This window comes from Idiotropiscis lumnitzeri, chromosome 14 (genome assembly GCF_059441095.1).
Source record: "Idiotropiscis lumnitzeri isolate Australia: NSW breed Sydney's pygmy pipehorse chromosome 14, RoL_Ilum_1.0, whole genome shotgun sequence".
In the NCBI taxonomy this organism is placed as follows: Eukaryota; Metazoa; Chordata; class Actinopteri; order Syngnathiformes; family Syngnathidae; genus Idiotropiscis; species Idiotropiscis lumnitzeri.
This window is the reverse complement of record NC_142404.1, coordinates 6310614-6335199: the sequence shown is the minus strand read 5'-3', so window position 1 is coordinate 6335199 and position 24586 is coordinate 6310614. Positions and strand designations below refer to the sequence as shown.

Here is a 24586-nt window from a genome sequence, read left to right as displayed (position 1 = left end):
GTTATATGATTAATTCTGAACTCTTGCCACTTCATACTTGAGGATCCTCAGATTCAAATCTGAAAAGCTCGTATCAGTTCTGACACACAAATAAAGTTGATTGTGGTGGTGACCACATGACCAGTAGGCTTCATGTCAGCCTCAGCCAAGTCAATTTACTCATTTACATATCAGTACCACTTGAATTTTCATACATAGTTTTTAAACTTAAACATCAGTTTTCTGACAACTTTAGCCCCTGCATTAAATTAATAACAAACACAGTTCTGTTGTTGACAAAATCTTATTTTAATGTTTTCTGAAGGGAGAAAACCACAAATGGGACAAGAGAGACAGATATTCCATTTTCCTTGAAGCAGATTAGCGGGGACTCCACGAGGAAAGTGTCAGGTTTCTTCCGAGTGACAGAATACAGGACGCTTGTGATATTATGGGAACATTAGATTCAAATAGACGACATTTAGCAAGCACCTCACACAGTCTGTGAAGAGTCCAAAACTGCCGCCCTGATGCAGACACAACATTTGAACCTGTTTCCGTCTGCCTTTTTATTCTGCCTTCTCTTTATAGGTCACTTGACGACTTTGCTTGCCAATGCTTCTCGTGGTTTACACGATCAGTTCAGAGCCTGTATGGGGAGTGGGTACAAATTTATAGGGTTAAGTGTTCGGGGGAAACAATCGCAGTGCAGGTGCTCCATAAAAGATTGAGCCTCAAATGGGGCAACTTTTTTTTTTGTTCGTTCTAGAACAAGAAAGTTGTTTTGTTGTCATGCAGAATGGAGTACATTAGATTCAGTTCAAGTTCTAGGTGGCCCATAAAAGCTGTTTGGCACATTAGAGTCTTTCAAGGTCCGGGAGAGAGAGGGAATGACCCCTCTGCCCCCTCTGGAAAAAAAAAAAGGCTTAGCTGCACTCCTCGCAGTTGCAGGCCAGGATGTACCGGTACGTGGCGGTGATGCGAGTGCCACCTGCGCAGCGCAGGCGCACAGCCTTGAGTTTGGAGGTGTGAGGGCGGCAGCAGGAGCAAGTGCTTTTGAAGGGCTGCTTGAGCACCGAGCTGAAGGAGATGAGCGGGTCGGAGCGCGTCGTCGGGCCACAGTGGCCCTCGCAGCGTGCCAGAAGCACCATCTGGGATCAGGGAACACAAAAAAAGCTGTGAACTGTGCTGTTCAGAAAAATGGCCAGTTGATTATCAAAGGGAAAGATTAACGGCAGAATTGAATAGGCGTTAAACAGTCCACAATTTATCGATCTGTGGTCAAGTTTCAGATGTAAGGATGCAACTGTATTCAGAGGGTGAACCAAGATATATCATGAACATGGATATCAATGGAGCATGTACCAAAAAATAGACAGCTATTATATATCATTTCCTCTTTTCCCAAATTCATGTGCTATACAGCTCAAATGAAAAATAAATAAATGGGAAGTAAATATAAGCAACTGAGATAATATCAGGGAAAGTCTACTTGAAGAATTTTATTTGGGGTTAAGCAGAGGCACTTTAATTGGCAGCAGGTGAGTGGCGGCTCCCAATTAACATGAGTTTGAATATGATTGGTCATCTAAAAAACATCACATCCCTACTAATAAGACTTTTGCAACCACATAAATCTAAGTTGTTTATTTATACTTCCCTCCTCAAAAATATTTTCTTTTCATTTGTACAAGCTATACATCACATTAGTGGGAGAAAAACCTTTGGATTATTTAGATTGTTCTATTTTTTTTTTTATCTCAAAATTCTAGCAATTCTACAGGGTTGTGTAGACTTTTTACACCCACTGTCTGCTTTAAAATTGTCTCTGTTACAGTTGCTTTTGTCTTCTTCTGTATTTCCTAAAAATTCTTTTATTAAATATTTATCTTCCTATTTTATTCTCCACATTTTTTTTTATTTGAGAATATTTGATTACTTTTTTGTAATATTATTGGAATTATAACTTTTTTCATAATGTACAGTGATAACATATCCAGTAATACTCTTACAATTTTCTTCACGTATAAGGGAGGGAATTTAGGTGACGATGTTAGCATTAATAAGCAGCATTCAAATGTAGCTCGCCGTTTAGCCATCGCTGTCTGTCTAATCCCATATTTCTCTGCAGCCCACTGCTCGTTCCTGTAGTGCAAGCACTGGCGGGGGGGGTTCTATTCGTAGCATAGTTGTTTCACAAGGTTGACTCTCGTGCAGCTAGTGTGGGATCAGTTCCCACGTACTGCGGCATGATTTAAGGGTCAAGGTGGGAACTTGTGACACAATGTCCAAGTTCATTATCAGGATTGCTGAAAGTCAAAACAAATACTAGCTTATCATGCTTGTCCGCCATGTTTTTTGTTTATCCTCAAATGAATTTCAACACATTTCAGACGACTCCAATTCAGCTCGAGAGCATGAGAAAAAGAAATGGCTTCATTGAAGAACAAGTTGGAATCTCCCGGCGAACGCAAAGAGCGACCGGTTGACCCCGGGCGACAGGGGTCGCACTTGGACACGTGCGCGGTGCTAATTTACGATCACGGTCGACTTTGCGTCGCGTTTCAAACTCCAGCCGAGTTTGTCAAGTCGTGTGACGCAAAGCAGCGCACAGGCCTGATTACAGCCTTGTCCATCAGACGGAGATTCTGCTTTGTGGCTCACTGCATTCCTGTCGCCTCCCTAAACAGACTCCTGTGTCATGTTTGTCTGTCAGCTGCTGTGTCACCACCCATGTACTCACTTTGCCACAAGCCTGTCTGGGACACACACACACACACACACACACGCCTTCGCGCGCGACACACACTTAAATGGTGCAGGCGTGTTGTCGCCACTTTAAGACCGTTTGTTATTGCACGGGCTGAGGCTCAGGCTGTTAAAGAGCAACAATTCTTTTCTTGTGCGACACTCAATTTCCTAACTTGCCACAGTTACGGCACCTTAAAAAAAACGTTATTTTACTGATTACTTGTTTCAAAAATGTACTTTTGGTAGTTGGATTAGAAATGACTTATTAGTTACATTGAACAGATTCTGCCAAGTTGCTTTCAAATAAAAAATATGGAAATTGGAAAAAAAATATGATTCTAATTTAAAATAAAAGTGAGTCTTTTATGGATTTCACATCACATAAATGGGATACTTGACTTTATCTAAAAAATAATAAATAAATAAATAAATAAAAAGTGTATTTCTAGACGACTTAACATAAATACATTTTTTAAATTAAAAAAAAATTAACTTGACATACCGGTATTTAAAAATTTATGTCAACATTTCTCATGTTTAATAATAGAACAATAAAATTTGGGGACCTCCAACACTCATAATCTGGTGTGACTTTCCCTATAAATTTTAAAGGCACAGTGCTCGGCAATCCAAGTTTTTTTCTTTTTTTTTTCAAAATAGTGACTGTACTTCCAGCTTGAAAACGCAATATTTCTACATCCTCTTTTGCCGTTTTTGAACATGTGACTAATAGATATGCGGAAAACGATGATGTCACTCGGGATAATCAGATTTTTCTTCTTTACTTGTTCCCATTGCAAATTAATTGCGACCTCACTCGGTCTGATGTGTGAATGAGATACGTGCCCTAAGCCGCTGCTTTTCACAATTCATGAGTACATTTACTAAAGATGTAATAAATGACGTCACATCAGGGCAAGAAAATAAATCTGATTTGGGTCGCATTTGCTGGCAGAATGTAGCCTTAGTAATGCGTTACCAGCAACTCTAGTGACACTGCCGTGTGCACAACACGCACAGCACACAGTTCAAAAGAATTCCTTGTGTTTTCACTATTGTCTTGCGTGGCCACGTGTTGTTTGGCAAAATCTTGGGGCACTGTCAGTTGTATCCCAAATCACAAAAAAACTGCAAATGCTAGGCCCTACGCAGTAAAACAAAGCAGCGACAGGACAGATTTTCCATATTCAAAAAGACAACACACTTTGATAGATTTCATTGTCTGCCATTATACAACTTCTCAAATTAAATACAACATAAGTGGCAGCACAGTAGACGAGTCGTTACCAATTGGAACTTGGGATTTTCCTCAGTTGCGAAAGTGAGTATGAATGGCTTTTTTGTCAATATATGATAAGTGTGTAACCCATCTCTCCCTCAAAGTCAGCTGTGATATAGTCTTAACTCACCGTGACTCAAGTGAGAATAAGTAGCATTAAAAATTGATGTAGAGATGGATAAGATTGCAAGCTGGAAAGCTCAAAAACAGCCTCAAACTCTGGAGAAGATGTTATATAATAATAATTTATTCTTAAAAGAACAAAATAAATAAAACAGATCCCCCAAAAAATACCAATTCGACAGAACAGCAGTTAAACTGCAACCTCTTAGTGATTCTATACTACACATATTACTTACTACCTTGATTTAAACAATGGACTTTTGCTCTTGAAAATGTTGAATCAAGTGTGTTGCAGCAGGTTGAGTGTGAGTTTACCGCCACCAGAGCGTAAACCAGTTCATGATTATTGTATCCATGGTAAAGCATCTTTGGGAATTCAGAAAAGCGCCAAATATAACTGACACATTTTTATTCTTTTCCTTTCTCCTCGGTCCCCTCAGTGTCCAGGCTCTTCTTAGCTACTTTCTCACCCTGTTGGCTGTGCTTCCTAATTATAAATAATATGAATGGTAATACAAAGTAGATTTATGTATTGTGTTAATTATTTCATATATATTATGCAAGAAAACTAGCAAACGACACACATACATGGGCAAATATCCACATGTACAAGTAAGGGAAATGAGCAGTGAGTGCGCAGGTGGATTGTGTAAAAGAGTCGCCTCCGAGCCAATTACAAGAGTACCATAATAGAAAATGGGCGATTCCTGCTGCGAGTGAGCCGCCGCGCCTCAGCTGAGCTGTGCTTTGGGCCACCTGCTCAACACACTCAGAGACAACAATATTAAAAAAAGACTTGACGCCTGATCGCTCACGCACGACCAACAACTGCGCTGGCATTTCAATAAAAGAGAAGAATATTGACATTGACTTTTGCAGAACAAAACTGTCCTCGGGCCAATTTTTTTTTTTCAAATTTGTCCTCAAGTGTTTTTGCTTTGTCTTTCAAGTGTTAAATCGCAGATTATTCATATTTAATTCTCTATTATGTCACTGTTGTTTAGAAGGCAGATTTTTTTTTTTTATGTCTTTATTTGTGCATATGCTACCATGCATTTCATTGGGGAATAATAAATTGGTGTGTTTATGTTGCAGCCCTGTTTGGAGGAAGCTTGATGTGATATACAGATATAAGATTCTGTGCAGATTTTGTTTCATTCATGTTGCAATGTGTAATATCACATTTGAGGTACTTGGAAGTAGAAAAATCTGAATTGTGTCCAACCCGGTCCTAGCCATCCCGGGCGCTAGCAGCTGTACTCCCCTGCTCATCAGCAAGCTCTGCAGAAGCCTAATAACAATCTTGATCCTTTGAATTAGGTGTTGGAGGAGGGAAACTTTGAAAACATGCAGCATGTTGGGAATTTAGCTACAGGACTAATGTATGTCTCACATTGATAGCAAATCTACACTTCATTATTAAGGGTGTTCTGTTGCGAGATGCACTCGCACATATTGTCTAGAAATTTTAGAAAAATTGGAACATTTGGTCACTATGGTGTTCCACATTGAAAGATATTTTCCAAAATATTTATGCATAATATTGCACAATTTTTATCCATTTCTAATTCCATTGCGGTGAATGGAGCTTAAGAGTCTTCGATGTGTATCCTTGGACTGTGGGAGGATGCCAGAGTACACCAAAAAAGAATCTCCGTAAGTACGGGATCAAACTTGAGACCTTTGTGCTGTGAGGTGAGTAAGCAACCACTTATTATACCCTTGGTTGTCGGCTACAATCTACTTTCCAGACTGTCGAGAAGGTGTTGCACTGACTAACTGAAGGTTGTGTTTCAGCCTTTTTACTGCGTAGGGAGTTGCGTTTGGGACGGGCTAAGACAAATTCAAGCCAGTAAGTTTTGGCTCTGCCCTCTGTACAACCCCTAATTGAGCATAACACTATAGAAAACATAATTTAGATACAAATGCAAGAGAAATTCAGGCCCCTTTGGTTGTGTTGGCAGGAGTTGCTGTTGGCTGTTTGTGCATATCGGATGCTCGGAACAAAATGTTTTCCAGAGTGGTGTGACTATGTTATCTTAAACAACTTCATCAAAAAGGAATCGTTGACCGCAGTGGAGATTGTGGAGTTTTTTTTTTTTTTCACATAATTCTTTCTGTCTTACCTTGGAGTTGCACTTATAAATTGGGTGGCTGATTGTCTCAACAAAGTGATGCCTCATGCAGCGCTGTGGGTCCGAATCGCTCAAGAGCGATGGGCGTCCATTGTCGCTGGCCTTGTTGCCGCTGGCGGACTGCACCAAGCCCAGCAGGGGGCAGCACATAAGGACCAGCAGGAGGCCAGAGGGCGGGACCACAGTGATTGACGGTTTCATGGTCGGACCACCCTCAGGCTCTGGGTCCTTGCAAAGCGTTCCAACACTGTTCTGTTTGTCAAAGGTTCACCAGCAAGATTTCTGCACAAGTTGGACTTCAGGGCGTCATGAATGAGGACGTCTTGATTTTGCTCACTGCTTACGACATGGACAATGGATCTTCAAATCCAGTGCACTGTAAAGCACGACTTGGGAGACGGTTAGCATCATAGGGCCTCTCCATCTCCAATTGTCTTGATCCACCACAGTCTGGTTGGGGACAAAGACATGACATAATCCAGTTACAACCTGAATGAAAACAGTCGGACAATTTGCACAGAGATCAGTAGCCCCTTTAACACACTTCATCAACCCGCATTTGTCCATCTTTTTTCTGCATCACTCTTCTGTATAAACAGCACAGATGTGGATGGAGCGAACCAATCATTATGCGAAAATACCACCTTTGGTCATGCTGGACCACCTCCTGGATAAATATTGAATACCAGAAAAGTGTCAAAGTAATTTTAAAGTTTTAACCCCCGACAATCACTTTTACTACCCTATTGAGTTTTTTTCCGACAACTACTTTATACACACACCAGGTGCAGATACTCACACCATCTAATGAAGTGCTTGCGGAAAGCCACGTAACTGTGTAAAAACACACACTGTTCCAACAACCTTCAGCCTTTAGTGTTGTTCAATTTTGTGGTGTGTGCTCCATTCCGTAGCACTGCAGCTTGAAGAGCGCCCTTTTGACTACCGCAAGGAAAATTATCATAGCGTTTACAATACATGCAAAGACGCCTTTTTGAGTACGTCAACGCCGCAGCCATATTGGACGTGGCAAAGTGAAACTAATTGTGAAGATCCCTCGTTCAATTGCTCCTTTTAGTATATTTATCATTCAGCCCAAACTTTTTGGATTAATACGGAACCATGGCTTTTGATTAAATTTTTTCATCCTTACACAATTTTGTGAATATTAATTGCAGATTCTATAGCTTTGATAGGGCCACCCCGATTGTGACCAGTGTCTGCAGCAGTATTAAAAGAAAAAAGGAAAAGAAAAAATGTCTTAATTTTAGATGCCCAAAGGGTTTGTGGCTCCCGTGGAAACTTAGAAATGGTTCAAATGGCTCTTTAGTTGCAGACACTAATGGAATCCAGTAATTTCCTCCTGACATTGACGCACCACATAAGTCTAAACACGTTATGTAGGATATGAAATATCACCTAGTGCGCAAAAACTGATCTATGTTGACATCTCTACTGAAGCACAATCAACCTCTAAAAAATTAGAATGACTGCCCAATTATTAAGGATTTTAGGGCATTTTCTTCCTCATATAGGCTCTCATAACAAAGCTTATGTAACTAAATGAGTGAAACTCGTCATCCAAAAAGACAAAATATTAGGGGAATAATTTTACAGGTTGATGTGGACATAAGTAGAGATGTCCACATACATTTTGGGGACGAGTGATTGAGTTTGCGACGTAAGCTTTTTTTTTTTTTCTTTTTGTTTTTTGGGACACTTTAGACTGCTGCCTGTACATTTTTTACAGACATGTCTTGCCACATTACACAATTGCCACACTCTCGCATGCAAATGTTGACATATTTGTCGCGTCTGCATACTGATTATTTTCAGAAAGGCCCTGATACGCTATTGCAGATAAGACTGGCTGGCAATCAATCAAACAATAATCACATCACTGTCTCGCTCTTTTTTTTTATTTCTTAGTGATAAGAAACTCAAGATTAGAACAGAAAACATCAGAAATATAACTACTATTATAAAATGAATGACTAATAATCTTTTTTTTTTTTTTTTTTTTTTTTTAGAAATCTCCGCCTAAATTGGGTTGATACAGGCATCTTCTTGGGCAGGCATTGCCCCTTAAGGCCTTCCCTTGGTGACAGGTCTGCCTCTCATGCTTGTGGACTTGTAGGTCATTTTAAAACCCATTCAGTGTTGGATGATTTCACATTGAAAGGTCATGACCCTCTGCTTTTAGGCTTTACTACCAACAACATTAACTTTTTTCATGACGACCAAGACTGCAGACAGTTGCTCAACAACACAATATTTTTCTCTTAAGTGACGATTGCACTATGCATGAACTTTGCGACGTATGGTGAAACCTGTCGTCTCCGTAGGCGAACGCCCCCCTCGACGCTCACGTCCGTGCTTTTTTTATTATGGCGGGGAAACCTAAGCCATGCGCAAACAGCCTGCAGCCAGGCCCTTTCCTCTGCGCGGGAAGGACTTTTTCATTAAAACAAATCGCTCTCCCAACAAGACCTCTCACGACTGCAACAAAACCTCCATCGAGTCAGGCGGCATATTTTCACATGTATTTATGTCGGGTCTTTTCCCAAAATCACAGTTTTACTGTCCTCCAGACAATAGCGTTAAGAGCTGCAGTTAGTTCAGCTGAGGCTGCTGTGCTAATAGGCAATGTGTTGTGAATTAAGAAGTGGGCTGCGTGTATGTCTCGGGTCACGGGTCTTAAAGGGGGCACATCATGACAGAGGTTTAAGGTTTAGGTCCTTAAGCTTTATGTTGATACTTAAGATTAGTTTGGATTTACAATCTATTTTCCCATAGGAAATTATGGAAATGAAATTAGTCTGTTCCGTGGTCAATCTGTGCCACAATTCTTAATTAACTGTTTACGGCATGTTTTCCAAGTAACATTTGTAACCGTCTTAAAAGGAAACAAATATATGTAATTTTTTTTTTTTAACTGATTCGCTGCCGTGGACATGTTTTTCTGTCAACTGATGTCCTACACTTTACTGCCACTGATTTATACTATATTTGTGAAATACGTTTTTTAAGTGTGTGGGAGACTCTGACCCTGCGTGTCTATATATTTTAAAAAGCCATAGCTAATAGTTGTTTTTACTGTTTTCTAGAAGGAATCTCCTGTTCAGATCTTTGCGGTGTCCCTTTTGTAGAAACAAAATCTTCATGAGACGATACAGAAAGGAGACTTTTCCCCCATTAAAAACTGCAACTTTTAGCCAAATATATTATTTATGCCCCTTAAAAAAATGACACTTAATTTTTCATGCAATATAATTTTTTTCTGGCTGGCACGGTGGACGACTGGTTAGCATGTCCGCTTAGGTGCAGGGTTTGATTTCGGCATCGGCCTTCGTGTGTGGAGTTTGTATATTCTCCCGTGCCTTTTTTCTCACTTTCAGTGTGGTCCTAACAGTCCTTGGTATGATAAGATGATGTGCCTTCTAAAGTCACGATAATTTCCTTTTCAGGGCATATGCTCATCATCATGTTGTTTCCACTCTCGAACCCACTGGGGTTGATATTCTTAAGGGACCTTAATAAATAATCAGGTTTATGTGTCCGTTGTTAGCCTGTGCAAATGTACTTAATGTATTATGTTACACAGAGTGGGAAAATTCAAGTATTTGGCACCTGAATGGCAAAGAATATCAGGCCACTTTTTTATGAACACTCCCCGTTGCAAATTTATTGATTCGTCCCTTTGAGCGAGTTCACATGAAACCGTAATATGTTGTTGCCCAAATCCTTCAATTCAAACGCCATCCACTTGAGGGAAAAACAGAATAGGTGTGCAGTCTGTTCAAATGAGTGCTTGTGCGGATGTTTGACCATGAGCTGCAAGATAGATTATAGCCAACACCAATCAGCGTGTCACCTCTACACAAAACCCTACACGGAAACTCTGCTCTCATCGTTAGCCTTGCTAGTGTTTTTCGGTATAGAACTCAAGGGTCATTCAGGTAGCTTTTGTGTCTGTGATTATTGTTGTACATGATCTTTTCCATGTAGTTACAGCTAAGTGGAAATAGACGAGACACTAGCAAAATAATAATGACACTTCTGCCATTTTAAGAGACAGAAGTGTTGTTCATAAAAAAAATAAAAATAAATTGCTTAATACAATTATATAATCTGCCAAAGAATTTAATGAAGCCAACAGGAATGGGAACAAAAACAGGAAGTAGAAATCTACCAAAATAAACGCAACAAGAGCGCTTAACAAGCTTGACAAGCTGTTCAGTCATCCACATTACTGGCAATGAGCTCCAATTATCATGCACTAAAACATCATCTAACATTCACCACACACATGTTAATCCAAAGTAATTTATCTTAACACCATCGTAACTGTTATTAAAAAAAAATAAACAAAGAAGATATGAAGACAGCAAAAGTCTTTGATTCAGGCGGAAAATTTGTTTTATTCAGTTTGTTGTGCTTTTGTGACATTTACAACGTTCAAAACACATCGAATTTTGGAGTGTAAATGAGCCTTGAGCCTGAAGAGAAAATTTCCTACTGAGCTTCAATTGACCCGCAACTGCGTACGCTATGCACATTGTGTATGTACCCTATGACCTTTAAGTACTCATTAAGATGACAGATGACAGCTTCATTACTAGCAGAGAAAACTGGCAACCAACGGTACCCCGATGCTGGACTAACACCCACTGACTTCTGCTTGTCTGTTGACTCTAATTAGTTGGAGCTCATTTTTATTAAATAACAATTTAAATGACAAAACAAAATTAAATTTACAATTTGCACATAACAGTTCCTAATCAAATGTTCAACATGGGTGCAATACATTGGGGGAAGTCGAAACAACAATTCCCATCAAGTGAAATAGTGTACATTTAATTGCCTCAATCATTTATGCTCAATCATGGAGTCCTCAATAGTGGCCACTTTATATATACATATTGTGTTTTAGAATAATACTTGATGGATAATAATACGGCATATATCAAATTTAAAATGGGTAAAATAGTGAATTTGTGTGGTCAGAATGTAGCTTGCATTAAGTACCACTTCGTGTAGGTACAAAGTTTGATTCCCGTTTTTCTCTGTCCTCGTTGAAATTGTCCACCATCTGTAATTCTCTCTTCTTTTTTTTTTTTATATTTTGGTCCAAGCTGGGTGCCAACTTTACGCACGGCATGCAGCAGACCTTGTATTCTCAAAAAACATGTGAAATTTTGTCCATGTTTATAGTGTGTGCTGACTTGTTGAGCATCAACTGATAAATTTAACTCATATTAGCCATTTCTAGTTGAGACTCCCAAATCTTTATCAGGATCAGAGGCTGCTGACATACTTTGGCCAGGTCAGGTATAATAATGATAATAATGACTCTTTTTACACATTCCGTACGAAATCAACTTTGCAATATTCCACCTTCAAAGATAGTCTCGGACGGCTATGAAAGTGCACTGTTCTATTTTGTTAAATTCTAACCAGCAGGGACTAGTGAAAAAAGTCTGTCAATTGGTGATCTCTATTTGTGAAAGAGCTACTGGAATTATTTCATCTTTGACTGACTTGGGGATTAGTTGGAAGACTTTTACAAAACTATACTAGGTGCTTATTTTCCTCAAATATTTTTGGAAGTTATTTATCTTAATGTTAAAATCTCATTACTATGCCCAAGAAGTAACATGTTTGCATTGTTAGACAAGTCAATTGACTTTACCTAGCATTTGCTGGCTAGTGCTTGTTTGTTCTTATTTTAAAGGGCTATGTTTACCATCATTATTGTACTATAAAAAGTGTCTCTAAATCAATTTAAATACGTTTGTAAAGTGAGCATATTCCTTGACTAAATTGGTTATCTTATGGATTTGTGAGGTTTTAAGCTCAGGAGCAGATTCCCCGCCCCATCTTTTCGCCCTCCCGCCCTGGACTCAGATTTATGGTGATCTGGCTGTTCCTAAACAACAGCTGGACCCTCCTCATACTTGGTTTTGTTGGCATGCGATTATCTTGGGTCCACACGCAAACGCGCACGCAAGCACACACACATTGCTAGGTTGGCAGCAGAACACAAGTCTTTCTTTGTGGCTCATTGCAAGGCTAGGCTCAATTAAAGTAAACACATTTACTGATTGGCTACCCGAGAAGAAGCAACACAGGAACATTCAAAGTCAAATAAAACCTATCATCTCATGCAAGTCACAGAAGCCCATGTTCTGAGAACAGATGAAGTAAATAAAACTGTGAGAGAAAATCGCCACTGCAATGTTCAAGCACCCCGTAAGGAGTTTTAAGAGATAAACTAGCTATCAGTCATATTCTATCGTGTTTGTAGCGTGTGTTGTGTGGTTTTATCCATGCTATTATCAGGAAATAATGAATGAGCATAGTGTTGTTTTGTCCAGAAATAGGTAAAAAAAAAACTAAAAAAAAAAACTAGAACAAAGAGGAGGAAATCACCACAGTTAATTAATTTCTCCAAATTTTGTTGCAGAGGCTGATCTGGATCAAATGTATTTCCTTACGGTAATTCTGACGGCTTTAATTTTGTATTATATGACTAAACTAACAAAAACAAAATGAAAAAAAATGAGCAAAAATGTGTTCAGCATTTGGAATTTGTACATATGCAGCTAGCTAGCAGCTAGCGATTGAAAAAACCTGCAGTAGTATCTTTCGTCCAAACTTCTTCACTACCTCATAGAAATTGTTTTAAGTCGAAGATTCTTTGCGCAAATAATCAGCAGTTTACTCTAATTAAAACTGAGGATGGAGACGAGAAGATTAAGGGTAGTTGGTTGTTATCATTACCAGTCTCTCATGAAGAAATCAAATACTGTACTATCTTGTCTTCATGGTCTGTCATGTTTTTTGTTTACATTTGACAGGAGCATTTAGAGGTTGGACTTTGAGATTTCCAAGTGGTCTGTCAGGAATTCAGAGTAACTCATAGTATGTTTGTATTTGCTGAGGGGGATTGGGGGGAGAGTCCACTTTTTTCAAAGTGTCCCAGGCTTATTCTTAGCGCCCAGCTCTCCGGGCTTTCCGCATTTCACTGCTACTTTTCTTTGAAACAATATATGACATGAATGATTCTCTGAAATAAGCAGATCATTGAGAACATTCGCTGTGTGCTCTTTAAACGGACTTGCGTGAAATTTCTGGGACCCCAGAACTAATTTGCAACCAAAAGCCAGAGGGCCGCAGGCCAATGGTCTCATTAAACAACATGAAACATATGCAACTGTTACATCCTGATCGTAAGTCAAACAGAAAATTTGCATTCTCCAATGGCGCTTGATTTTCTTCTCAATAAAACGTGACCAGGGTGGTCTCCTGTCTGCATTATTAAATAGTAGCAGGAGAGCCAAACCACAAAGCCGCAAGACGATCCGCCCTTGTATCCCTCCACTAGGGAAGCTTTAGGGCTTACCAAGTTATGAGAAGTTGTTTCAAACCAAAGGCGAGCAGATACGATGACGTCTCTACGGTGTGGCTGCGGTGGGAAAGACGCCACACACGGACACAGCCGGGCGCTAATAACTACTGGAATGCAACTCGTTTTGCTTTTCCTTTTATGCATTTGCTTTTATATTTTCATTTCTACCATTTTTCCTCCAGCCTTGCACAAAACGCCCATATTGTAAAAATACCTTTGCTGTAAAGAATCCTGAACTTGCCACCAGCCAGTTCGTCTACAATTTTTGTACTTCATACACATAGATCAATGAACAATCAAAGTACTCTAACCCTTGTCTTGGATATAAAGTGCTTATCAAATTTATTTGACGACTGAGTCTATTTTTCTCAGACAGCATCAACTATCGTGAAGGGCTTTCATTTTCAGTGAGCTCGAGACGATTTACCTTCTTAAAACCTTTTATAGCCAAATTTGAGGTGGCTCACGGGGCTTCCCTGAGAAGTCATAAATGAATCAAGTACAATTGTGAACCAGTAAAGCTTTTTTTTGGGGGGGGGGGTTCAGGAATGCAAGTTACGGTGCTAACCTTGGGAGACATTTTTTTGCGAGGGGATGGAGGTGGGGTTGTTGGGTAATGAAAGTAGTCGAAATAATAGAAGTAGACATGGGCATACTTGACAAGAACCATTCCAGCATCAACTCTGCCTTCTTTCTTTCCATCTACTGACCATGCATCTACCTTTTCAGAAATTAAAGTAGTACTCATAATTTTTCAAAAATTTCGAAAAGAATCATTTGTTGACTAATTTAGGTTGGTCATCTTTGAGGTATAAAGTGCACATTTTTTCCCCTTCTCATACTGACGTTTGCATAATACAAAAAGTAAAGTAAACGGACAAACTGAGGCAGCCAGCAAATGTGGACCACTGCACGTGTCGGCTTCCGACATTTAAAAATACGCTGGTCCTCAAGGGTAAGAAAGGCATAATGCTCCAGGTCCATGGATAAGGCAGTGCAGATCTCACTGTCTCTGTGATAATTCCCATGATCTTAACATCAGACATCTTGCTCTTCATGTATTTTTAGGACCAGAGCACCAGGCGGTGCGAAGAGCTCCTGACCCAATTTGCACCGATTGACACAAAACTCGGCGGGAGTGCCATCGTCTTTCATAACAGGAAGTACAAAATAGTCTCAAATTCCCATGATTTTTGGGCAAATATCAGGATTGGTCATTTTAAACACTCCAACCAGGAACTATGGCTCATTGTGTCCCAATCAAAACCACCTGGCATATGAAACAGACGGGGCACGGATAGACAAAAACTTGAAAATTTGCTGGACTAAAAATGCCACTTGAGGAGTGAGGCCCTGGCGGCCATTTTGCGTTGCCACTCACTAAGAGCGCCTTACTTCAATATTTTGATTTATCTAGGACGTTTTGTCATGCTCTCTTGTATATTCTGAGTGTGACTAAAACATTCATCTGCATCATGTTGTCAGAACCATCTACAATGAAATGAAAGCGAAAGCCCATCAGGAAAACATTTGCAGCAAAATGTTAACCGAATTTCTGTCAGTCACGACTCACGTAACTGAGCTAATATACTCTCAATGGGTGATGCAAACAGTGAAGTTTGTTGTTTGAGAGGCTCTCATTACTCCATACAGGGATCCTAACGTAAAACATGCACTGACAATGGAAAACTGAAGAAGTTGGCAGTAACAGTGGCAATGTAAGATGGCAGTTGTCTAACATCACCCGCAATGGGCCAAATGTTAGTCCAATACGTATAAGTCCGTGGTTTGGCAGTCATGGGATGTATTAGACTCTTTGAAGATTCACCGTGCGCCATGAAAGTCTAATAACCGCGCACAAAAAGATCTGTGCTCAGAAAACCAAGTCCATCCTCAGTCGAGCACTCAGTGTACTCAGCTGCCAGGCGGTCGACCTGCGCGATAAAGCTGCAGATCTCCGTGATGATCCGACACACCGAGCTGGCACCACGTGCCATCCACTAAGCATCCCTGCAATGTGGAAGGGCCCCCTGAGCAAACACAACTTACTTTTTGACATGTGCAGCTTTGCAAATGTGACAACACAAAAGCCATAAGTTAAGTGGGCCGTGGATATTTATATGTGCGCCCTGCTGTGTGGAACGATTTCATGCGCTCAGTGCGAACTTCCCTTGCACACGACATATGGCTGTAACAGCGTGGTGTGGTGTGTGTGTGCGTGCGCGTGTGTGTGTATGTGTGTGAAGAGGGGCGTCATGGTGTCTCATTTAGACATATAATGTCAGTGTTTCACTTGCGCCTCTTTATTAAGACTTTTTTTTAGACTTTGGACGGAGCAGAGACAGCTAATTCATCTTGTGTTCTATCAATCATCTGCGCTATTAATAGCTTTGTCTGTCACACAGACCAAGAACAGAGACTCCAAATTGACTGCAGAGTCCAATGTACAGTGTGAAACAAATGTATTAGACCACCTGTCATAAAGAGAAGAAGAGCACATCCAGCATCTTGGAGTGCTTTTATGTTACTTAAGGGTTGACTTGACCTTTTTGAACAAAATCTTTTTAGATCCAAATCGGAGGAGGTTTAATAGATTCATTATTGAGATCACAAATAAATCAAACATTCACCCACTTAAATTAATCTTCCCGGTTCAGGAATGCACGTATATTCAAAAATAATGTTGAATATATATATATCTATATCTATCTATCTATCTATATATATATATATATATATATATATATATATATATATATATATGATTTCACTCTTTATGATTTCACTCTTTTATTAAAAAAATAATGTTGAAAATATTCATCTACATTACAATTGAATTTGAATTTATTTGTTGTTTTGTTTTTTACCAAGTACCCAAACTTTAGGATATTTTGCTAGGGGGTGGGGGATTTCAACAACTCAGGATGCTGTTTTCTGAAAAAAAAAAAAAAAACATGACGTAAAACTTGATTTTTTTGGGAGTAGCAATCTACTACATCGAACAGAAACAATTGGTTTGACCACAACATGACTGAGTGCCACTTCCCACTTCTGTTCCCGCTCTGCTACTACCGCTGAGCGCAGAAGATTGACAGCAGGACGTTGCCATTTTATCCCCTAAAAGACCACCTTTTAACTCTCTTCTTGTCTTTCTCAAGGGCACCATCACCCGACTGTATGATTTGTTCCTCTGTCGCATCGTGCCTCCGTTTACGTCATGATGTTCTATTCGACACCCCCTCCCTCCTCCCAACCTCCCTCCATTGTTTCACCAGCTTTTAATAAACTAAAGGGCAGATTCCTGACTGGAATGAGGCAGGGGGGATGGAGCGAAGGGGTGGCGGGTGGGGGATTGTCCAGACCCATAGACCTGTCCTAGACACACTAACACATACACGCACACACGGTTTGGCATGTGGAGTGCCAAGCTCTTCAACTCTCCACTGACGCCAGCTTGACACACACACAAGCACACCCCCACACACACACACACACAAATGTAGTCTTTCTCTAGACAGTGGCCCTCCCCACACGCTAACCTCCTAAAAGCTGAGCTCCTCACTAAATATAACCCCCCCCAAGTCCCCAAATCCCGTTAAGACAAACAACAGGCATCCCTGCTAGCTAAGCGTCTGTGAACATTGCATTTTTTTCTCGAATAACTGCCAACTCCAAACATGAAACATACTGTATTGTATTTATTTATTTATTTTACTGTCATTATTTTGGGCCCTCCATTTCATATTCCAATTTTAAAAAAAGTGTTTCTGTGGTGATGTAAGATCTCAAATCAAAATTCACAGAGGACCTTGAAATTTAGAGATGGGAATGTCTATTATAAGCAGAGCCGCGAAATATTTGCATGAAACCATGCAGGAAAACTCACAGGGGTCGGCTATCATCTCATCTGAGAGCCATTCCAAAATTGACGTACGCGCAGTTGTAAAGAGATTTACAAGTTTAATTGATTCCCAGGCCAAGCTCATAATTTAATTTACTGTTGTATCAAATGAATTTTCCCAACTGAACTTAATTGAAATGCCATTAAATAGCGGCGTAACATTTTATTCAATTCAATATTTGAATCTTTTTTACTGAACAGATAACTTTTTACAGCACTGACAAGTTCATTCAAACTCATTGCATCATGCCCCCTCGGATGTCTAATAATTCATCTAAGATTCACAAAACAACTGTTTTTCTTATCCATATCTCAGAAAAGTATTTATAAAAAAGCAAATAAGACCAAGCTGCAGGCTAAAGTCAGAGCATGAAACCAGATCAAGCGTCCAACCTCCAGCAAGCAAAAGGCATCATAGGTGTGTTGTTCATTTTTATCAAGCCAGACCAGATTGTTGGTCTGGAAAAGATTTATTTTGGGGGTTTTTATAGCCAAGGTTACAGTTCTTGCAGAGCATGGCTTAGTAAGACCTTGAAAATATTATACGAAATAAGGTAATACAGGTCCGCACGGTGGACGACTGGGCAGCACGTCTGCCTCACAGTTCAGAGTTGCGGGGTTCGACTGCGTGGCGTTTGCATGTTCGCCCCGTGCCTGTATGGGTTTTCTCCGGGTACTTCGGTTTCCACCCATTTTCTAAAAATAACCATGGAAACATGCATGGTAGATTGATTGAACGCGCAAAATCTCCCCTCAGTGTGACTGTGAGCGCGGATGTGTGTTTGTCTTTGTGTGCCCTGCGATTGCCTGGCATCCAATTCGGGGTGTACCCCGTCTACTGCCCGAAGACAGCTGGGATAGAATCCAGCACTGGATGATATAATATAAAACATCCATTTTCGGCCACACAAACAGGGGAAATTTATAAAGAGGTTTTGCAAGCAAACAAGTGAAGCATTAAAAAAAAAAAAAGCTGTTTGTTTTTTTTATGCTTCTTTGCTTTTATGTGTACCATTTATTTATTTGTACAATATTTATTTTTCTATTACTGTAGTTGTAAATATTTACTGTGGTGATCAGATTTTTTTTCTCTCTTTTTTTGACTTTTATGTTTTTATTTCATTTTTAGTACTTCAACTTTAATATTGATCTACTATTGTTGGTATTTTGCCTTTTCCCATTCTTCTGATTAACTAGGTCAGGGTGGGTGGAGTTTTTTTTTTTTTTTGCTTAAAATGCTTAAAGTGTTTAAAATCAGTTTTTATTTAAGCGCAAGTGAATCGAAACAAACCCATATCAAGTTTTATATATATATATATATATATATATATATATAGAGAGAGAGAGAGAGAGAATATTAAAAGACTTCATTCTGCTCCTAGTGCAAATAATTGAATTTTATACATGGTTAGGAACGATTAAAGGGACGGATGAAAAACCACTTCCACCCTTGCTTAGTCAGTCCTTTTTAGGGACCCTCTTGTCTCCTGTCCCAAAAATGAGTGTCCTTTCAGTTTAAATTTAGTAAAAAAAAATTTGATTTTCTAAAAATGAAAACCAATAAATTGATCATTGTTCAGAAATGTGTTATTTTCTCATATATTCAGCAATATATCTAGATTTCTTTTAATTTTGTTCGACGACTCTATTATCCTGCAGAATTTTCAAAATATTCGATAGTTTCAGCCCTAATGTAAATTAGTTTTTTACTATACGCGCTAAAACGTGTTTCCGTTTTGCTGACCCACCTGCTGGGTAGCTGCGGATTTTTAACAAAATGAGTTACTGTTACCCAAAATTTAGTTCATTACTTTGACCCATCCGAATGCACTGAAGATTGGATTTGGGCATGCTGAATAGCTGAAGCAGGTCATCATTTGTGACAGTTTTGTTGTGTACGGATGTTGAAGGTTATTTCATTTAAAGGAGCATTCTTATAAAATGTCGGCGGCGACTGGATGTCTCATTGGCTAACACTGTTGATTTTGGACACAGGGATCACGGTTCAAATGAGTGGGCTGCATCAGGAAGGGCATCTGTTAACCGTGCCAAGCATATCATGAGATGCTGCGTCGACCTCCGGCACTTCTTCGAAAATGTTGGTAATTAAACGTGTTTTATCGTTAGCCACAGATAATACAGATAACCTTTTAACACATTTCTTGGTACCTTTAATTCATCAGGGTAGGTATTTTTTACCCCTTGGTGGATCAAAATCATGAACCAATGCGCTGGATCAAATCCTCAAACCAATACGCTTGGTAAAAAAATTCAGTCCCATTTGGACCCAGTGCTGGGTTAACTACTTTTAATTTGTGTTTCTTTTGACCCATTAGTTTTAAGAGTGTAGTGATTGCGACTTTTCCGGATATGACCTTCCACATGCTTCTGATTGGCAATAAAAATTGAACATAACATAATTTAAAAACAATAAAACCAAATGGCACTAATCTAAGGGCTCAGGCCTTGTCTAATGTGCAGTGTGAGGTCATTTCATAATTTGGGCCCAGCGGCAGAAAAAGCCCTTTCATCTCTGAGCTTCTATTTAGCGTTCGGAACCTCCAGGAGCAGCTGCTCAGCTGACCTGAGGCACTGAGCAGGAGTGCAAGGTTGGAGTAGCTCAGAGAGGTTGAGCGAGGCGTGACCATTTTAAGATTTGATCGATGATCATTTCTCTTAGTGAGAAGTCTGCCTATTCTACCGGTGTCCTCTTTTATTCTGTAACTTGTTCTGCAGAAGTCAATCCTAACAGGAGGCGCGTAAACAAACGCACTCGCAAGACGTGCACCCCCAAGGTCATTCACGCCAATCTTAACTTTACATTCCACGTGAACTTCATGACCTGCACTTATCCTTACACCTCTCCTTGTCAATGCCTGATTAGACCGTCCCGCTCAGACAAGGCAAACCTTCATACCGCTGCACATCACTCCCACTAAATTGCAACCACCCGCACTTTGCAGATACCATCTGCATCTTCAAAGTCCATGGAAAAAGATACAGTCGTAAGAACAAGTCAGAAGCAAATCTCTCGATGAAGACAATAAAACAGTCTTGACTTAAATGACGAAATATCTTTTTGTGCCTCGTGCAATGTCCATCCATCCATTTTCTATAGCACTTGTCCTGACATTGATGAGAGCCGGACAATCGCTGGGTGCATCTGGTACGGTACACTCTCTTATTTATTTATCTAATTTATATATTTGTCTGTATTATTGTTGTATTGCACTGGAGAGGGGAGCCCTCTTGTCTCGTTGCACACTTGAGTGCAGTGACAATAAAGGGATTTCTAATTCTAATTCTAATTAACAATGAAATGTGCATGTGGCGCTTCTCTCAGACGCATTGGTACAACTGTACACCACACACAGTGGCATTTTGGCCATCGAGAGAGAAAATAACGTGAAAACAAAATCAGTGCAATAAAGTTTGGTGGGCTTAGACTGGTAATGCAAGATGGCCACCGGTAGCTTCATGTCTCGCTACAGTGAGTAAGCTGCATTCATGTCCATGTTCGCATGCCCATTATTTCACACATTTTTTTTGGAGGGACAATGTTTCAGAGAACATCTTTGGTTGCTAGTGGTAATTTGTATGTATTTTTATTCTATTTTCTATTCTATTCTACTTTTATTCTACATTGATGTAATGGCCTCACAGAACCTCACAATGCACTGGTCAACCATTACTGCAGTGGAGTTGCTGTGTATGAAAGATATAAAGAGCAACTTTCATCGCTGTTCAATGTAATTCAAATTATTTTATTTTTGTCACAAAAAAATTTTTTACATATTATGTTTTACTATATATTGACATTTAATGTTCTGTTAATTATTAATAGGCCAATGTTTTTCATCATGATGTGCAGATTGGTTCATATAAATTGGTCACCTGTACAATTCATGCATTTTTTTTTTTTTATAAATTAATTTTTTATTTTTATCTGAAATGTAAAAAATGCACAGCCACCCTATGTGTGGTCGTTTTCAAACTTACTATTTGCAAAAGCAACTCACATCCACGTGGGTCCTGTCCAATGACTTGTAACTTAATATTTTTAAACATGACAAATTACATTTTCTTCACGTTATTGATTTAAACAAGGAGGAAAAATTCTGAGATAAAATACAGAGATAAATGCATTTCCTTGAAAAACGATACTTCCTCTCTGGTTCATGAATACCGTCCTGTGTCATTTAATGAAGACCATGTGTCTCCAAATCTCTTGTCATTTTTTTTAACACCAAACAACTCAAATATTGTCTTCCTGTTGTGGATATGAAGACAAAGTTGTAAATACTTGCAAGTTTCAAACAATGCATGGTCGCTGTCCAATGCCATGTACCAAACTAGTCTTACTTGTGGGCCGATACAGACACCGATTTTAGTAGTCACGGTGGCCGATAACCGATAGTTGAAGTAGATATTCATTTTGAGTAAAATGGAAAATATTGAATGCCACAAATGTTAAAATTTCACTTATCTTTGTTTTGATTTCAAAAACAAAAACAAAAGGTGCAGAGTCTTCCCAGGCTCAGTCGAATCTCTATAAAGTCACTGAAAATTTAGATCAATTGTTTCTTGAACACAATTTCAGATGAATTTTTTCATCGTCCCTCACATTTTTTTAAAAAGGCCGATACTAATGCAGGATATTGGCGCAGATAATCGGCCGGGGTGATATTAAGTTTATCCCCAATATGAATAATTATTATAATTATTATTATCTGCAATTGTCTGGGAACCGCTTCAGGGTGTACCCCGCCTCCTGCCTGAAGACGGCTGGGATAGGCTACAGCATGTCTTGTGAACCTTGTGAGAATTCTTTTATTATCATGAAAACCTGAAAATTTGGGACAGATTCAGAATGAGGGCAAAAATGTATTGTTAAAATTTGTTGACCAGTTTAATAAGAACAAAGATTCCGAGTACTTCAGTGTGGGCTGATTTGATTTAAAAATATGAACAATAAAGGCTTCAAAATGCCTTTGATTGAAAAAATCATCAACAGTATTCTGGGGAATTACAAAGCTACGGATGGGACGCTCCCAAGTTTGGGAAAATCAGCTGACAAACCCAATCTTTATTTGAGCTGTCGGGGTTGAAGCTGTGGAAAAGCATCGGCTTGTGGTCCATACTTTACAGCAGCCCCACACTATTTTGTTGTCTTGACATTCAGACAAAAAAAACCCACAAAATTTGTGGGTTAGAGTCAGAAGTAGTACAAGGTTTTCATTTGATTCATCCATCCAGCCATCTATTCCCTTCCATCCCATAAAAATGTTGACAGTAAAATCTCTGAAGTGCTGTCATTTTTTTTAAAGGCTAAAATAATGCAAAATGTGCCTTTGTGTTTTGGATATCAGCAAAATCCCAAGGTAAGGACCAGAGTGTAAAGGTATCGATTCTCAAATGTAGGGAGCAAAGTAAAGATTGACTGACAAATCTAGTGTAGTACAGTCACAAAATCATTTCTAGTTCATTCCTGCGTAAAATGTGGCGATTTGGGATTTTTAGTGGATGGTGACACTATGCACACATCCAGCCTGTCTTAATGTCCTACACGCCTCTTTAAAATGACAAGAACAAAAATCAGCATGGACAAAAGTCTTACCGTCACAAGAGTCCGAGTATCCTGACCAAGCAAGATTGGAAGTGTCCAACTCTTGTTCCCTCTCTCAGCTCCTCTACTCGTGTGCCTCTCTGCTTGTCTCCCTCTCCCACACTCTCTCGCTTCCACGTTCTCTCTCTCCGCCTCTCACGGGTCATTCCCGAAAGAAGGCAACGCCGTCAGTCGAGGAGGATGCTGCTCCTGCCTGCCAGCACAGCTCGCCACATGTGAACCGTGACACCACCAATCATATGCCTATCTCTCTCTTTTTCTCTCTCTCTCCTCTGACACAGCAGCTGATGCGTTGTGACATGGTGGCAAATAGTAATTCCAAGTCATCAGGGAAGAGTGAGCGAGAGACCAAAAGTCAAGCTTTTTTTTTTTTTTTTACGAGGTGAGGGTTCTAAAAGTATTTTGTTTACTTAGAAACAACTGCTCCTTCGTCGTCTTAACTCCAGCAGGTGGGATGGGTGAAGGGTGGCAGAAGAAGCGAGGATTTCAATACCTCATTTATGGGATCTCCTGGCGTGTTACAGCAGTTTGTATTTTCAAGTCCTCCATCTGGGAATTTACAGGAAAAACTTGACTAGTTGTTGTAAAACTACACCCTAAAAAGGGTCAATTGGTGGATATTTCATTTTAGGAGCACGTGTGAACAATTACACTCCCTAGATAGAACTTTGGAGACACCCGCACAGCCTAATGAGATCCTAAACAATTGCATACTGTATTAAAAAATATGGCTTTTTAAATATCTGGTTTCTCTATAAATATCGTCTCCCTACGGGCATTCTTCTGTATGTATGTATGTGCATATATTGTAAAAGTGTACCAAAAATGTGGATTAACCCAAACTGTTTTGCTTTCCACTTACTGCATATTAATTTACAAAAAAAAGCGAGTTAGCTTTATTCCTGCACCAAAGGTTTTGTAGGTAAGCTTTTGGCATCCCAAGTACGAACCAGGCCTGAACTTGGGTGTTTTTGGAGTAGTATAGACAAACAATCGATCAGTGTCAAAAGGTATGAGTACAACCCAAATGCAGTTCACCAGACCGCAGTAATCATTCGTAATGTTTAAAACCACCAATGTCAGCAAAACAAGAAAACCCGTACTGTGTTGTGGTTCCATCATAACACCTGACCAAAATAATCCACGGGAAAAGGTAAATAGAAAGCAGGATGGTCTAAACAAGTAGTTGGAGTCCAAAGGCTAAATTGAATTGTATTCTTTGTTGAACCAGATAAGGCGATTGGGGAAAATTTCCGATTTGCAATGCCAACCTAGAGGCAACTTGGGGTTCAGTGTCACCCATCCATCCATTTTCTGTACCGCTTCTCCTCACTAGGGTTGCAGGGTGGGGCAGGTACAGGGAGAACATGCAAACTCCACA

General features: G+C 39.6%; 1 protein-coding gene across 3 annotated transcripts; it reads right to left on the bottom strand.

Annotated features, from left to right (window-relative positions):
* Positions 1-264: 264 nt before the first annotated feature.
* ndp (norrin cystine knot growth factor NDP) lies at positions 265-23355 on the bottom strand. 3 transcript variants are annotated; one of them, XM_088315347.1, is made up of 3 exons: positions 23197-23355; positions 6259-6717; positions 265-1130 (listed from the first exon to the last, which is right to left on the bottom strand). In XM_088315347.1, exons 2-3 carry the CDS (start codon positions 6466-6468, stop codon positions 906-908), a joined length of 435 nt encoding a protein of 144 aa, XP_088171473.1. In that variant the 5' UTR covers positions 6469-6717; positions 23197-23355; the 3' UTR covers positions 265-905. The 3 variants fall into 3 exon arrangements, with proteins under 3 accessions (XP_088171473.1, XP_088171472.1, XP_088171474.1); XM_088315346.1 differs by lacking the exon at positions 23197-23355 and adding an exon at positions 7069-7255; XM_088315348.1 differs by lacking the exon at positions 23197-23355 and adding an exon at positions 6812-6989.
* Positions 23356-24586: the final 1231 nt, after the last annotated feature.